This window comes from Littorina saxatilis, linkage group LG1 (genome assembly GCF_037325665.1).
Source record: "Littorina saxatilis isolate snail1 linkage group LG1, US_GU_Lsax_2.0, whole genome shotgun sequence".
Lineage (NCBI taxonomy): Eukaryota > Metazoa > Mollusca > Gastropoda > Littorinimorpha > Littorinidae > Littorina > Littorina saxatilis.
The window spans coordinates 75,338,020-75,355,697 of record NC_090245.1 but is presented as its reverse complement, the minus strand read 5'-3'; the positions used below and the strand labels follow the sequence as shown (position 1 = coordinate 75,355,697).

At 43.5% G+C, this 17,678-nt stretch overlaps 1 protein-coding gene across 3 annotated transcripts in view; it reads left to right on the top strand.

Moving 5' to 3' along the window:
• The first annotated feature begins 5,338 nt into the window (after positions 1-5,338).
• LOC138979314 (uncharacterized) overlaps positions 5,339-17,678 on the top strand; it is a 35,356-nt gene continuing 23,016 nt past the window's right edge. For 2 of the 3 annotated variants that reach the window (XM_070352036.1, XM_070352035.1), the window contains exons 1-7: positions 5,339-5,372; positions 7,532-7,682; positions 8,504-8,599; positions 13,982-14,061; positions 14,519-14,571; positions 16,343-16,590; positions 17,269-17,355. In XM_070352036.1, the coding sequence (XP_070208137.1) occupies positions 5,359-5,372; positions 7,532-7,682; positions 8,504-8,599; positions 13,982-14,061; positions 14,519-14,571; positions 16,343-16,590; positions 17,269-17,355 (729 nt within the window). In that variant the 5' untranslated portion in view covers positions 5,339-5,358. The other variant, XM_070352037.1, reaches the window with a different exon arrangement.

Sequence of the window (17,678 nt, the reverse complement as noted above, 5' to 3'; positions counted from 1 at the left end):
CACCCCTTGGAGGTAGAGTTCAAATTTCTTGATTCCCCACACGATGGCTAAACACTCTTTCTCCATGGTCGAGTAGTTCTTCTCGGCTCCTGACAGCTTCTTGCTGGCATAGCTGACCGGAAACGGTTTACCTCCATGCTCTTGCATCAGCATGGTGCCGATCCCTTCGTCCGATGCGTCTGTACGCAAGATGAACTCTTTGGCAGTATCAGGAAGGCGTAGCACCGGGTCTCGTGACATCAGATCGCGCACGGTCTGGTATGCCTACTCCTGAGCTGGTCCCCAGAGTATTCGGTTGGGGCATTCTTTTCGGGTCATGTCCGACAAAGGCGCCGTTATGGCGGCGAAGTTTGGAATGAACTCTCTGTAGTACCCAGCCAATCCAAGGAAGGATCGCACCTGCTTCTTGGTTTCAGGACGTGGCGCATTGAGGATCTTGGGGACGTTTTCCAACAAAAGCCCCTTTTGACCTTCCTTCAGTGAATTTTTTTAATTTATTTTATTTATTTACGAGGATTTATATCGCGCACATATCTCACCACACAAGGCGACTCAAGGCGCATGTTACCTACCGTGTGAGATGAAATTTTTTACACAATATATCACGCATTCACATCGGCCAGTAGATCAACAGCCTATAGGCGCTGCATCCACCTTTGACCTATGAAGTCAACGTTGTCGGTCCACAAAATGCACTTGCTGGGTCTCACGGTCAGATTAGCTTTTGTCAGGCGGGAAAACAGTTCCCTCAAAGTCTCCAGATGCTCCGCAAAGGTCTCCGTGTGGACTAGCAGATCATCCCAGTAGTACACAACATTCTTCATTCCTTTGAGCATTTTTTGCATTCCCCTCTTCAGGGTAGCACCACTGTTCACCATGCCAAAAAGCATCCGCAGGCACCCATACGTTCCGTCTGGAGTTGCAAAGGCGGTCTTTGGTATGTCCTCTTCGCGCACAGGAATTTGCCAATATCCCTTGCTGAGATCGATCTTTCAGAAGCTCTTACTGCCGGTTAACTGTCGGAATAGATCAGTTGCCGTCGGCATTGGTTCAGGGTCAAACACGGTGATCTTATTGACTTTCCTGAAGTCAATGCATACCCTGTTTGTGCCGTCTTTCTTCTTGACAACAACAACGGGAGATGAGTAAGGGGATGATGATTCACGGATGACCCCCATCTTCAACATGTTGTCGATGTCCTTCTTCAAGGATTCCCGAGCCTGAAACGGGATAGAGTATGGTTTTGAGCGAACAGGAACGTCAGATGTGAGGTGGACTTCATGTTCGACCAAGGACGTAGAGCCTGGAACATCACAGAACCTATGGGTGAAGTCGTCCATAAAATCATGCAGCTCCTTCTGCTGATCTTCTGTCAGGTCAGGTCCTAGCTTGACGTCATCCACTCCCTCTTTCTTGTGGAGGTCTCCCAACTCCAGTAGTTCCTCACCGTCGAACTCGTCTAGTTCGGCTGGTTCTTCCACAATTGCTGCGACCTGTACTGCTCAGTTCCGGAGGTCTCTCCACATACAGTTTCAGGAGGTTAGCGTGGTAGATCTTGGACTTCTTGCCGACATTCACCTTGTAGTCGTTGATCCCTACCACGGCCTCAACCTCGTATGGGCCTTTCCACTGCATCAGTAGTTTGTTGTGATCAGTGAGAAGCAGTATCAGCACTTTGTTACCTGGTGTAAACTTCCTGTTTACGGCTTTGCGGTCGTAGTAGTGCTTTCCTCTATCCTGAGACTTTCTCAAGTTTTCTCTAGCAATCTCGAGAATCTCCTCCAGTTTCTCTCGCAACTCAAACACGTACTGGTAACTGTTCTTCACTTCAGGTGTGTCCACATCTTTCGTCCACAATTCCTTTAGTATTTGCATCGGGCCTCTCGCGGTCCGCCCGTACATCAGCTCGAACGGGGAGAATCCAGTGGACTCTTGTGGCACCTCCCTGTATTCAAATAGCAAGGCATTGATGTAGCGATGCCACTGCCTTGGCTGCTCACTGCATAGTTTCTTAAGCGTGGACTTCAGCGTCGCATTGAATTTTTCGACCAGCCCATTGCACATCGGGTGATAGGCTGTCGTAGTCAAGTGACGAATGCTCAGCAGCTTGTTGACCTCTTCCATGCATTCAGAGACAAACTGTGTCCCCAGGTCTGTGAGGATCTCTTCGGGAACCCCAATTCTGCTGAAAATGTCCACAAGTGCCTCGGCAACAGTCTCAGTGTCAATTTTCTTCAGAGGCACGGTTTCTGGGTACCTCGTTGCATAGTCTACCAGGGTCAGTACCCAACGATGACCCTCTTCACTTGGCGGTTTGATCTCGCCGATGAGGTCAATGGCCACCCTCTTGAAAGGTCGGTCGATCAAAGGCATCTTCTGCAACGGCACTTTCGGGACCCTTCCTCGAGGTATGGTTTTCTGGCAAATGTTGCACGATCGGCAGAATCGAGTCACATCTGCATGCAGTCCTGGCAAGTAAAACGCAGCCTGGATTCTGTCCGATGTCTTCTTGACACCCAGGTGACCTCCCATAATAGAGTTGTGGGCCACCTCCATCACCTGGCGCCAAAGTGGTTGCGGCACCATAACTTGACGTAATGGCTTCCCACCATTGACTCTCACGTGCTGGAACACTCTGTACAGGATCTTGGCCTTCACCTCAAAGTGCACAGTGCCTTCGCCCTTAGTCATCTCCTTGACAGGACGACTCATGTACTTTGTTAAGGTCGAATCAGCTTCCTGTAGCTGAATCAGCCGATCCCTGTCCACGACAGCAGTTGCAGAACTGTTGGTGGCCCTAAGCGGCGTAGTCGTTTTGTTCTTCTTCGCCTGGGCTCTGGTCGTCACAGCGCTTACAACCTGCGGCTGGTCGCAGCGATGCACAGTGGCTCTGTCATCTCGTAACAGTTCGTTGATATCTTCATTCGGGAATGGCAGTGGGTCTTCCTCCTCAGCAGCAGGCTGAGCTGAGCCCATTCTCCATTCGAAATCAGGGTCATCAGGACGTCTCGCACCCCCAATGTTCCCAATCAATATGTATCAGTGTATTATGTCTATGTATCAGTGTATTATGTCTTGCCACACACATGCCAAATTTCCTTGTATTGATGAGGACAATAAAATTTCTTGTATCTTGTATCTTGTATCGTACAAGGGCTTCTTCAGGCAGACGGCCTCAACTTCTCCGGTGAAGTATGGAGTATCGATCTGGATCTTTGCCACTGGTGCCTTCACGCATTTGCTGTCAGCCATGAGCGTCCACTTGAAGTCACCAGTGAACTTCTCTGTTGGCACCAGATCATCTTTGACGATGACCCCATTGCAGCCCGAAACTCTGAGAATACACATATATATACGGCTTCTCTGTGTGTGTGTGTGTTTGTGTGTGTGTGTGGGCAACACCTGTGGATTGTAGAGTTCTGTTTGTGATGTGGTCTGGCGGCTTTGGTGTGTCTGTATGTTCAGGCCTTCCTTCGAGAAGCCATAACAGTTATTCTCAATCCTGTGTGAGTGGACTTCGCCTTCAAAGGTGATTGTGGTGTTTTGGCACTCTGTTAGATTTGGCGTCGTCGACAGCGATGGGACTCGACATGAAATGTTCAGGCCACTGAATCATTTTCGTGCTGTTCCCATTCCACCTGGGAGGGACCTAAGTTCATTCAAAGGGGATCGAGTGTGACAGGGAGACTACCGTCGCCCTTCACAGTCAGCAGACTCTGCAGAGTTGTTCGCCTTAGAAGTTGTGGGCTTTCCTTGCATGTACCCGTAAGTTGTCCTCACTGTAAAAGTGCAAAGGTCGAATCTATTTATCGAAAAATCCACTGTCATCTATCTCTATATATTTATATATATAGATAGATATATACGGCTTCTGTATCTGTGTGTGTGTGTGTGTATGTGTGTGTGTGTGGAGCGGCAACACCTGTGGATTGTAGAGTTCTGTTTGTGATGGGGTCTGGCGGCTTTTGTCTGTCTGTATGTTCTGGCATTTGAGAAGCCATAACAGATAATATAGGGCTAAGAAATAAGCTCTAAAATTCTCAATCCCGTTTGACAGGGCTTCGCCTTCAAAGGTGATTGTGGTGAACCGCCACGCTGTCTGTCTCTGTCTCGCGATTCACTCTAGTTTATAAATATGTGTCACGAACCTAAAAGTCTAATTTATACACTGACACACACAAATATCTATTAGCGTGTCATATCTAAATGAATAAATGCACCTAATTCAGTGCTACAATAATGATATATTTACGTTAATACCATAAATCGTTGGCAAGTTACATTAAAAAAAAAGGTCCACGTCATCTTATTTATCTGTTATCAACGATACCCATTTTACACAGGGAAATAAATTATGCATTATCGCTCAGGTAAACCATAGACTTATTCTAAATATAGGTCCCTGGGTAAACTCTCTATGTCTTGATTGATTCATCTCATTTAATTCTTACAATGTTCAGGATTTTGATACAATAGGCCTATTAGGCTCTCAATATTTACAAATTACAACGCACACAAAATACTCCACTTTGAGGCCTGGCCGGCTCCGAGGCGCGAGCCCATAAGCACCCCCTGTCAGAATCCACTCCCAGCTGCTCCCCCCCCCCCCCCCCCTTGCATTAGATTCCCTTCCCCTCCCTCATAAGATCCATCCCCCTTCTCCATTCCTCGCGACCCATAAGTAATTAGTAGGGAAATAGGTAGAATCTGAAATGAAATGGGGGTCCTTGACGTCCTCACAGGAAAGGTAGAATCTTTCACTCTTGCTCCATTTTGTTTGTCCTGTTTGTATTGTTTCGTCGGGGCCCGTGGCCATGCAGTTGCTGCGCCTATATAGACTATATATGTATGTAGGCCTATAGCGCTGGGTGGTAGGCTATAGCCCCCCAGCCCAGGGCCTGAAATCGGGCGCCACGGCAAATGGTGAAAAGCTATAGCTTGCCTACCAACCCATCACTGTTTTGATTTTCCTGGTACACTATCCACTTTATCTTTCACTCTAGGGAAATTAGGCGCACCAACCAAAATGAGGTGGTAAAGGGATTTCCTCATAAACATAAACGCGAAGAAGAAGGGCAGCTTGTTCCCTCAATACAGTGGAACCCCTATTTTAAGACCTTCACAAATCTGAGAAAATCCAAGGGAGAGTCTTAAAAATAAAAGTAAACTGCAGCGGTTATGAACAGAAAGTCTGGGAAAACAGTGTCTTGAAAGGGAGAATGTCTTATTTTGGGGAGGGTGTTCCTTTGCAAAGCAGTCAGCTCTGCGACCAATCATGAAGGCGTTTGCATCCGTGCCCAAGCGAATGTAAATAACCATTTGATTGGCTCACCGTGTCAAAACGTCACGCGTAGGAAAATGGCTGCTTATGGGTGAGATTCGCCTGCATAGAAAACCAAACAAAGAATTGTTTGGTGTTTGTTTTCACTTTGTGCTGGGTTTTCGTGATAGAGAATTTTAATTTACAAAATGTGTCATCGTTTAACGGTGATTGACAGGGGTGTAAGGATTTGACTTTGAAAGGTGTAGAGAAAACATAAGAAGGTCACTTGCTCAGGCTACGACTACGAGCGGTCGCAAAAAACGGTTTTAATTTAGACGTGCATCAAATTTGCCAAGACGAAAATTCATCAGAATGAAAAGAAGCAGGCAGTTCAGCATGCGAATACAAATATGAAAGTATTTTTTATTCACAAGGAAAGATATATGCGAAATCTAATTTAGGTAAGTCCCTAAGTGTAACTTGATTGTAAGCCACAGCGAACAATGTCAATGTACAACTACAAGTACAACCTAGTTTAGTATTTACAATACAACGCCATTAGCTTAGGCTAATAGTACTAGTAGTACAGCAGTCCCTCATGAACGGACACCCTTGGGCCATAGCAAAACTGTCCGTACATTGCAGGTGTCCGGTCACGGGAGGGGTGACCACACCACCCCCTCCCCCATACACTCGCACAGAGACACACAAACAACAGGATTGAGTCTATGCTAATCACTTCTTGTGGCTACTAAACAATAACAATAAACTCCTAATACTTCTTTAAACGTTCTGTAAAAATGATTTGTATGAAAAGTGTTGAAAAGAAGAGATAAAATAAATCTTATCAAGGCAGTGAACACACTCACCATGCACTGACATACGAAAGCAGCCACACAAACACAGCTCAGAGGAGCGTGTGCAGATGCGTTGCAAGAATAAGCTTGAAAACCAGTTTGAATAAATAGCAGCAAATAGAGCTGCATGTCATAATCATGTCATTTATTTTCTTCTTGTCTGGCTTTATTGACTGCATGCCGATCATGTGGCATGGCAGTGACTTTTCACTCTTCAGTCGGAAATACACTGTGCATAACACAGCTCCCACTCTCCCTCACTAATGTGACAACTGATGCTTGGAAATTGTGTGGAAGAGTATGTCTCTATTTCTCTCCAATGCTCTTTCTGTTGACATGCAGTGACACCGGACACCCCACAGAGTTTAGCCAGCTACCCCTCCACCCCCCCCCCCCTCCCTCTCTCTCACTCCCTCCAGACATGTACTGTTTGGGGCTGTGGCCAGAGAGGCCAGCTGCACTGTTCACTCAGAGCAAAACCAGTTGACTGTGTCGTAACTTTTGACAAAGCAAGACAACTGAAGGGTTCACAGATTAGGCAACCGACTCACTGGTCAAGGCTGAGGGGAAACAAGAGTATCTTGTCAATGAAAGAGGTTACACACAGACACACGATGCTGAGAACTGTGGCCGGTTTTTCACTCTCTTTCGCTCAGGACCTTCATCCACTGTGGTTTCTGTTGTTTAGGCCTATGTCCAACAGACAAGAATAAAGAGCACAGTGCAGTTTCATGTTGGCACCTTCGCATGTACTCCACTCCTGACCAAAACTACCCCCCCTCCTGATGGGTACACGTGCACTCAAGTTATCAGTGACTGTCATCACGCCATTGCGGCTGTGATCTTTGTACCAAGAGCCGGACTGCTCTGTTATCGATTTTGTTGTGGTGAAAATTTGACGATGGTCTGTTCGTACATTGGAGGTATGACCTGCTGTTGGGACCGAAAATGAGTGTCCGCGTCCACGTTTTGCAGGTGTCCGTTTAAGGGGGGGCAAATATAGAAGGAAAACACTCCGTGCCGAGCAAATGTGTCCGTACATGTCAGGTGTCCGCTCACGCCGGGGGCCGTACATTGCAGGGACTGCTGTACAATACTTGTCAGGCAATTTCACATAATTAAGGAGCACACTCAATTAGTGACAGTGCTGACACACGCTGATAGTGATACAGATGCCCACAAATGGGAAATGATAACATGTAAACATACGCAGAGATGTTTCTACGATTGTTTGTGAATCGGACAAGTTATGTCCTGAAAACTAATCACTGAATCAGAATGAATCTACAGGAAATTTGACCTGCTTTATAAATTTTCATTTTTATGTGACCAACATTGTCATATATATACATCATATCGTCGTCACAATCATGTAATTATGTATTGACTTAATTTTTATTTCACTTTTCAGGAATTTTATTCCCAGCCAGTTTCAAATTCCACAAGAGAAAAGTAGTCTAGAAGCAGCGGCAGAGGCGGCTGCTAAAGTGAATGCTATGCTGATTGCCAAGGGCAAGCTCAGGCCAAATCAAGTACACAACAATCAACAAAACCAGAAGAAGGTAAGCAGGAGAAATGGTCATAGTAGGGATTGCTTCTTGACACTTTTAATTGCCATCTCCAGAGAAAAGTTCCTTGGCTCTGTTTAGAATAAGGAGAAAATGCTAGGATGTGCCTGCATCATGCTGTTGACACCAGTGAATATTGTAATTCAATCAAGTTTGCGTTTTAATGAAACAGATCCTGTGATTGGTCAGAATGCCCCAACTCATTGAAAATTGCCGGTCATTGGGCTTCAATTAGACTTTGGGAGGGCGTCAATCGACGATGAAGACCGAGAAGTTTCAAATGGAAGCATGTTAATGTGTAATTATTATAGGCATAGCCCCGAGTTAACCCAGTAGAAGTGAATAAACTGTTTTGAGATTCTCTCACTCAGTCTCAGTTTGAATTGGATGGTGATCCTCAAATGAGGCTTTATATTTTGGTTTGATGTGTATTGTGATCTAGAGCTACTGATTCCGTGGAGGTGTGAAAGATCACTTATTAAGATAAATAAGAATATCTGAAGAAGTTATGATTAATGAATCAGCTGCACGATGGGTAACTTCTTGCTTCTTTCTGCATCAAAACTTGTACCCCAAACCTCATGATGGACTTGAATCTTCCCCTGACAGTGATAGTAACTATAGCGGTGAAGGTTTTCTTTCTTACTCTTAGTGTCTACAAAGACTTTGGATCCAGTTAAAGGTTAGGGTTAGACTTTATAACTGTGCATGGTGAAACTGAAAGGAATTTGATGGGTTGTTCATTTCTACAGTAGAGAGGCTAGCCCAGTTGCTTGCACTAAAAGCGGTTCATGATTCCCTTTACTCTGTTTCAGGTGAACCCAAACAACATGGTTGCAGCCGAAGTGGAAATAAATGATGCACCTCTGTCCATGAGGAACATGCTAACCAGAGGACCAACTCAAGAGGAGGTTAGTTCCCCACATCTTATGAAAATCGTATTTAGCTAAACCTGCATGTATAATTTATAAATGAGACAGTGACAAAAGGCAACATTTACTGAACTTGGACCATGCAAAGAACATCCAGTTATAAACACTGAAACGGGTATGAAAGCTGACTTCAACTTCTTTTCAGTATCTTCTGCATACACAGCACAAGCTGTCAAGTTATTAACAAAATGCACAAATAGCCGTTCAGCAAAAAGTACGTGACACACTTTTCAAAGACATCAAACTGGAGGAGGATTTTCCCTGTTCAAAAAACAGCACATCAGGTTACACTTCTTGTGCCCTGCCATTCAATTTGACAGGCAATTATAAAAAAAGTTTCAGAATATCGCTATCAGTATAGCAATGACACATGAAATTTTGAAATTAATGGTTGAATGACAAGAAACACACCATTTTAAAGAGATCAAAATTTTGAGCACATAGCAATTTGTTTTATTTAAATCGGTGCAGTAGTTCTCGAGATATTTTCAGACCAAATTTTAGTGAAACTCACACGAGTAATATTCACCGACATGCTGACGGAGATGTAGCTTCCTGTGGTTCGCGGTTTTTTGTATGGGAAAGATGTAAGGCTTTCTCTGATTGGTTGCAAAATATCACAGCCCTCCAATGAAAATTACGGTATTCCGAGCAGTTTGAAATGAACTGGTCGTCTGCTAAGAGTGACGCGAAAATGGCCGCGAGAGGCAGTGAAGACGAACACGCACTTTCACACTCAAAATATTCCAAAACACATCTTTTATTAATTTCATACAGTAAACTTTGTTTTTGAATCATTTCTTTATTCATTCCTTTTTTATTTGATACATAATATGTGACTCACAAACATCAATTATGCCAATTATTTTTCACTCAAAGTGAGAAAAAAAGTTCCTTTTCACTGTGTCCTCAGTTGACGCTGGGCGATGTGGCAATGCTAATCAGTATCAGCAAGAAATCAGATTTGGCAGAATGACAAAATATACTGTAAATGTCAGTTGTGGCCTGGATATGAATATATCACCTTTTGTCATTATCTGGTAGTGGTAGAACACAGTTACACTGAGCTACATACCTGAAAGATTACAATAATGAATTTATACAAACATACATCTATATCTATACGGCTTGTGTATGTCTGTCTGTCTGTCTGTGTGTTCGCTATGCACGGCCAAAGTTCTCGATGGATCTGCCTCAAATTTGGTGGGCATATTCAGGTAGACCCCGGACACAATCTGGTCGATGAAAATTTTCAACACGTGCTCTCAGCGCGCAGTGCTGAACCGATTTTGGTTTTTATGGTTTTTCGCCGGGTACCCGGCAAAGCCGGCGTACGGTGCGCCACTCACCCGGCAAAGCCGGGTATTTGGCTCTACTTCTTCCCGGCGAAGCCGGGTATCCCAGCGAAGCCGGTACCCGGCGAAGCGGGTAATCATCTAGTTATATATATATACCGTAAAATCCCTAGCATAAGCCCACCCCCCCTGTGCACAGATTTAGGGCAAAATTGGGGGGTGGGCGTTTGCTAGGGATAGACCCCTTTGCACAAAGTAAGTTTTGTGCTCAACCGTGTAATTGAGTGAATACAAACCCAGAAAGCATGTAAGTTAGGTCGTGTGAGTAGAAGTGAAGGAAAAAAGAAAAAAAAGGACTTTGAGGCAAAGAAGGCCAACCATGAGAGAGAGAGAGAGAGAGAGAGAGAGAGAGAGAGAGAGAGAGAGAGAGAGAGAGAGAGAGAGAGAGAGAGAGAGAGAGAGAGGGGAGGGGAGGGGAGGGGAGGGGAGGGGAGGGGAGGGAGGGAGGGAGGGAGGGAGGGAGGGAGAGAGAGAGAGAGAGAGAGAGAGAGAGAGAGAGACTGGCTCTTCTGAAAACAACACGAGCATAGTCATTCATATAAATTTATGAGTAAAAAGAAAATCGCCAGACCTTTGCAAGGACAAACAATAACAACAGAATTCCGGGAAAAAGAAACTTGATGAAATGTCGAAATGTCAACACCAATGAAGCCCTTTCTTTCTGTACAGGGAAGAAATTACACGATCGTCTTTGGAAATGAAACGTTAACTGAACTTGGATTTTGTCTTCAAAAGGCCCAATCTTTCTGAGAAAGAAAAACCCACAAACTTAGGAAAAAAAAGAGAAGAGAAACTCGAAAAAACATGAACGATGGGTGGGAGTGAGGAGAGGGGACAAAGAATAAGAAAAAAGGAAAGAAACGCGAAAAGGTAAAGAAGGGGAAAAAGATGACTTTTAGAACAGTCTGCACAAATCCTGGTGAAAGTGAGCCTATAGTCTCTTTGAAAAAATCAGGGTGGGCGTTTGCTAGGTAGTTACCCCTGTGCACAACTTTTGGCCCAAAGTGGGGGGTGGGCGTTTGCTAGATGGTGGGCTTATGCTAGGGATTTTACGGTTTGAGTTGTTCTTTGCTACTGGTGACAAGTGGGGGTCAGCTCACACGGACGCATTTTTCAATACAGTCTAGGGGAGAAACTGGTCACAAAGCACCCAGTACATGCCAGAGAGATAGGAGAATCGGCAGAATCAAAGAAAATACCAAAATCATTCAATAGGTATGGAAATATTAAGATTTACTGTGAAAATGCTAGCAAAAATGGCGTCCAAAAACGGGAACGCACACTTGGTGCGTCTTTGAAGACTTACCTCCCGTTCTGTGTTGTTGATAATAGTCGTGTTTGTGCTGTTTTTGTTGAAATAGTATCTAATAAAACTGATGCAGTTCTTGAAATGTTGCAAATTATTGTTGTCTTTGTGAAATGCGAGAGACTAGAGTGTTCTGAGGAGTTATCTGCATACGGCTGATGTCCCACATAGGGTACCCCACTTCGATCAGCGTATCACTCCAAATGAGCTTCATAGTAGAAAAGCAAATACACTACCAAAACACTGCATAACAGAGATCTACAAGACTGAGCCAGAATCATTGAAATTTACTTCCTGTATAAAATATTGCAATCAAATTTGCTCACGCCGTCCCACATGTAACGCAGGTTACCTTCGCCTTCGATTCAAAGTAACTCCACCCTAACTGAATTACCATCGAAACGCAGATAACGAACTGATTCAGAGATTACACGCCACACATTTATGATATTTTACACACAAATTTCAACTGTGTTTTGCGATAAACAGCCATAAACAAACAAATGTGGCTCCGTCACGTCGCTTCGGAAGGAGAAACGTAGGTTACCAAGAGATTGTTTCCGATACCTGTCGGATTAAAATCATCGTTTTTCACGAATGAAGGCTCTTTGGCAGATCTGGTGAGTTGGAAACTGTCTATGAATGTTTTATTTAATGTCAAATGCGTACATTCTTGTCGATATTGTTACCTTTGGGCTCATAAATGAAGTCAATGGTCGTGTTTTCCTAAAGTGACTTTTGTCAGCATAGAACTTACTGTGTTTTGATCATTGACTGAGAAGAATCTTCCGATGACACTAGTTCATTTCACTACGCGACTGCAGATCTGCAAGGAAACTTATGGCAGGGGAAATAAGCTTAACTGAAGACGAATAAGCGGAGTAACTGTTCTTCAACGGATTGCTCTCACTGATCTAAATATTAAGATCTTGTCGTCTGCTAGTCTGCTAGTAAGTAGTCTTCGGTCGTGTGAAAGTCACATCTATTTCGACTGTGTGCATCGATCCCTGTAGTGAAATGTTGATCTTTGATGATTTGGCAACATAGCTTTGCTAAATGTGCTTCGAGTGTATCTCCCCGTTAACCATTTGAAAACGTCTTTCAACAAGACCATGTTTCGACAGCCCAGACGGGGAGGATCCTTGATAGCTCACAGGGTATATAATGTTTTTTGAAGAATCCTTTCAAATTTGCTATTCCAAAAGTACCCTATGACACGACTCCAGTGGCAAAGAACATTCTCTGCAATTCCTGTCTCAGTCCGTGCAGCTGTTTCGGGTCCTATCGTCATAATACAAACATACACACAGACACACAAGAACCAGCTTTAAAAGTTAGATTATGTAAGAACCATGTGAACCAGTGATTTTTGACTCACATGCGAAGCAAAAGTGAGTCTATGTACTCACCCGAGTCGTCCGTCCGTCCGTCCGTCTGGACGTCCGGAAAACTTTAACGTTGGATATTTCTTGGACACTATTCAGTCTATCAGTACCAAATTTGGCAAGATGGTGTATGATGACAAGGCCCCAAAAAACATACATAGCATCTTGACCTTGTTTCAAGGTCAAGGTCGCAGGGGCCATAAATGTTGTCTAAAAAACAGCTATTTTTCACATTTTTCACATTTTCTCTGAAGTTTTTGAGATTGAATACCTCACCTATATATGATATATAGGGCAAAGTAAGCCCCATCTTTTGATACCAGTTTGGTTTACCTTGCTTCAAGGTCAAGGTCACAGGAGCTCTTCAAAGTTGGATTGTATACATATTTTGAAGTGACCTTGACCCTGAACTATGGAAGATAACTGTTTCAAACTTAAAAATTATGTGGGGCACATGTTATGCTTTCATCATGAGACAATTTGGTCACATATGATCAAGGTCAAGGTCACTTTGACCCTTATGAAATGTGACCAAAATAAGGTAGTGAACCACTAAAAGTGACCATATCTCATGGTAGAAAGAGCCAATAAGCACCATTGTACTTCCTATGTCTTGAATTAACAGCTTTGTGTTGCATGACCTTGGATGACCTTGACCTTGGGTCAAGGTCACATGTATTTTGGTAGGAAAAATGTGTAATTTAGTTCTTAGTGTATGATGTCATTGCTAGGTTTAGGTCAAGCATGTGAGTCGTATGGGCTTTGCCCTTCTTGTTTCTTATGTACATCAGATACTACAGTATTTCTGCTTTATGAAAAGCTATATTTCAAAAACAAAACTAGAGATTTGAATTTTGACCACTTTTCCCCCTTTCTGTCACCAGTGCTGAAGAACAACTCATATATACTAGATGAATACCCGCTTCGCCGGGAAGAAGTAGAGCCGAATACCCGGCTTTGCCGGCGCACCGTACGAAGGAAGGGAGATAAACGCGCAAAACACTGGAGAAGATGAGGAAGCGTTACTGGGAATGGATGTACAGAAAAACCAAAATCGGTTCAGCGCTGCGCGCTGAGAGCACGCACGTGTTCAAAATTTTCCACGATTGTGTCCGGGGTCTACCTGAATATGCCCACCAAATTTGAAGCAGATCCATCGAGAACTTTGGCCGTGAATCGTGAACACACAGACAGACAGACAGACACACACAAGCCGTATATAGATATAGAAGATATGCATCAAATTAGCTTTTGTTCAGTCTGGGCCTGTTCTCAGTACTTGATCAACGCTTGATGAGATAACTGTTGTTGACAGATAACCAAGTTCAGTGGCGCCGCTGTTTCCACCAGGGGGCGCTACATGACCCCAGTGGAGAAAATGAAAAACAACAGCGGGTATGTTGATTTGCCAGCATAATCTGATAGTATTAGTAGTATCAATATTTTTTAACTGGAGATTGAAGTGCATTAGTTATCAGTATTACCAGTTACTGAGTTAATTGTGTAATGTAACACCATTCTTATTTTTTTGTTTGAATTTTATGTCAGTTCTGTGGTAAGTGAAACAGAGAGACAGAATTCTGTGTTATCCTACAAAGTGGAAGTTGGATAAAGAAAACAATACATTTACCTCACTAATCTTAATCAGAGTAGGAGAAAAGCGGCATTCATGTCTTGTCTTCAAAGGTGAAATCACTCTTACTATTTTAAAGCTATTTTTTTTAGAGAATGCTTGCTCCAAAATTGTCAAGAAAAATCGCAAAAGCTGTATTAGTTTTGGAAAAAAATATTGCTACATTTGAAGCTGCTGTGAATCATTTATTGTAATGTAATTCACTAGGCATGGTTTCAGGGAGAGGCCATTGTATCTGTTCGTGCAAGGGCCAAACCAGGATTCTGTAAATGGTATGTCTCTCTTTTTATTTCCTACGTACTAGCTTTACATTTGTTCTGTAGATTTGTTTGTCATGAGGTTAATTTCTTGACTGGTTTTGTTTCACGAGAGGAAAAGTTCACAAAGTCAGGGGTGTCGTTTGGGTCGGCCCTTCGGCCAATCGACGATTTTTTTTTACTTTGGCCAAAACTTTCATGTCCCTATCGGCCAAATGTCCGAAGAGTATTCGTCTGAATCGGCCAAAATTTGTCAATTTGTTTTTTATTGGTCAGGCTTTGATTGCTAAAATTGCTGCCAATGTACTTAGTCAACTGACTGGCGTTTATTTTCTTCGCGAAAACCAAAAACGAAACATCAATGTTTTGAACGGAAGCCATTGACGAAATTTATAGATGCCAGAGTGGTTTCCCTTGGACAAGCGAAACCACACTCTCAGCGTTTGCGTCCGCCGGTTCGCGATAGTTTATCAGTCAGTCAGTGCTTTCGATTTGGACTTGAACATCATGTCGCAACCAAAAAAGAAAAAAAATCTAAATTGGCCAAGGTTTGCTACCCTTCGCCAAGGAAAGTGATTCTGAACAAAATGACAGCAACACCACGAATGTGGACAGTGTCAGTGTGAGTGGTAGTTGTGTTGTTGAGTCGATCGGAGCAGACGACATAGACGATAGTCACCGCGAATAGAAATCTGCTGAGCCAGAGAATGAAAAGCGTCCTTCAAATCGTGGTTTCCAAGCAACATGGCTCACCCTACACGGTCTTTTATTGGCGTTTTACCAGTCATGTTTCCCAAGGCTTGTCAAGATTTGCACAAGATTGGAAGAGTTTTACTTTCAAGAAATTAAAGTAAAACGTTTGAAAAAGTTTCAGAGAATTGGTGTCAGTTGCAGTATGCAACATGTAATCCAGGGGCGGATTAGGGGGGGGGGGTGTTATGGGGGTTCTGGACACCCCCCCCCCCCCTCCGGCTGTACAAAAAACCAAACCACAAAAACATTTTCTGTTTGTGATTTTTATTTTCTGTCTGTAAAGCCAGGGGAAGAGTTAATTGTCACAGTATGTGACATGTCTTCCTTCTAACCATACTATATGATGTCGGGAGCAGATATCAGTGAAGATAAATTGCCATTATTTAATACTAACTTTAAAAGAAATAAGTGGCTGCTGACACCAGTTGATCATGTTTAAAATCAAGGATAAGCCACAAATTGTGTATAAAATAGCTACAATTCTTCAGCTTCAGGGGGGCAAAGCCCCCCAGACCCCCCAATGGGACCCGGGGCCCGGGGCCCCAGGTTGTAACCCCCCCCCCCCCCTCTGGCTTAACTGTAATATGTGTTCCTAAGACAATGATTGTATGTATTGGTGTTCCCTTCTTAATAGTCTTGTGCTTGAATGTTGCGGTGACTTTCGATGAGCCAAAATGATAGCCGAACATTTTCCAAAATGGCCTAATATTTTCTGACAGTTTCGGCCAAATGTCCCAACATGAAAATGTCTAGCAACACCCCTGAAAGTCAAGATGGGACAAATCGGAAATAAATAAAAGAGCTTGGGATTCAGTACATAATTTGTGCAACCGAAATATGTATTTATCGTGTTGCAATCTAACATGGTGAAACATGAACAAGCACATGGAACAGGAGATACACAAGTAAAAGGTGCTTTTTCAGAACTTCGACAGTTAAATCCAGTAACAGTAGATTATTTGCTGAGTTTATGTTTGAATAAAGTTGTCGAACTTTGGCACTATGTTTGACACTCTTGCCTTAACCATTTCAGTTGCTGTCGCTCGCATCAACGAGATCCTGACAGGAGGCAAAGGCGGGGCCCCCACAGGGGGAGGTTTGGTGCGTACATCTGCTGCCCCTCCCCCCACTGGTCAGCATCAACTGAACATCCCTCCCGCCCAGCCCCCTCCTCAGGGTGTCGGGCCCCCCATGATGCATATGCACACCATGCAGATGCCCCCTGTGCACCAGCCTCCTCCCATGATGGCCCCACCTGTTCAGCCCCCGGAGATGCAGCAGGTAGGGTGTCATGAGTTTTGCATGAGTGTTTTTAGGCCTCATACCACAGTTTCAGATGAAATTGAATGTGTCAATTGAGAAAAAATGATGGTTAAACTGATTATTTCTTGTTCCAGGAAAATTGCTATGATTTAATTTCTTTGGCAAATTTGCTCAAATGACCATAAAACAGTTGTCAATTTTCACTAGGTTTCATTTTAAAATAAGCTTTGGTGCTTTGTCCACTGCCGATGCCAAACGACATTCCTAGGGTCCAAAATGTAATCATTGTTTGTACCCCACATGCACCTGTGGTTTCAGAAGGAAATTTAATGTCTGGGTTGTTCTTTTGTTGGGATGATTTTAGACATCATCTGCAAGTCCTCGCTATGGCTAATAAGAGATTTAAACCTTTATAATTTTATTACAGGCAGACTTACGGTCAAATGGGCCTTTTATATAACTTAATGATGGAACTAATTCAGTAAATGGCATGCTTGTCATGGGTATGGTTTGGTGAACTTCATTGAAATTGGCTTGGCCAAGCCTGTGTGAACAGAGTTTCACAACATGTTTCATGTAATTTGTTCTTCTGTACTGAGCAGTTGGTGCCAGATGAAAATCACCATATGATCCCATTGAAAAACTTGACTTTCTCTCTGCATATTAGTAAAAAGTATGTTATTTATTTGTCTGCAGATAACAGTTTTGGAAGAGAAGCTCTTCATTGGATTGGAACATGCTCCACCCAACTTTGATGTGAAGGGAAAACTTCTTGGACCTGGTGTAAGCTCACGCATGTGAACCCATAAATGCACACGCTCCGCAGTTTTTGAGTCACTTGAAAAAAAGTGACTCTATGTAATCGGTCAGTGTTAGTCTGTCCGGACGGCCGGCCGGACGGCCGTCCGTAGACACCACCTTAACGTTGGACTTTTCTCGGAAACTATCAAAGCGATCGGGCTCATATTTTGTTTAGTCGTGACCTCCAATGACCTCTACACTTTAACGATGGTTTCGTTGACCTTTGACCTTTTTCAAGGTCACAGGTCAGCGTCAAAGGAAAAATTAGACATTTTATATCTTTGACAAAGTTCATCGGATGTGAT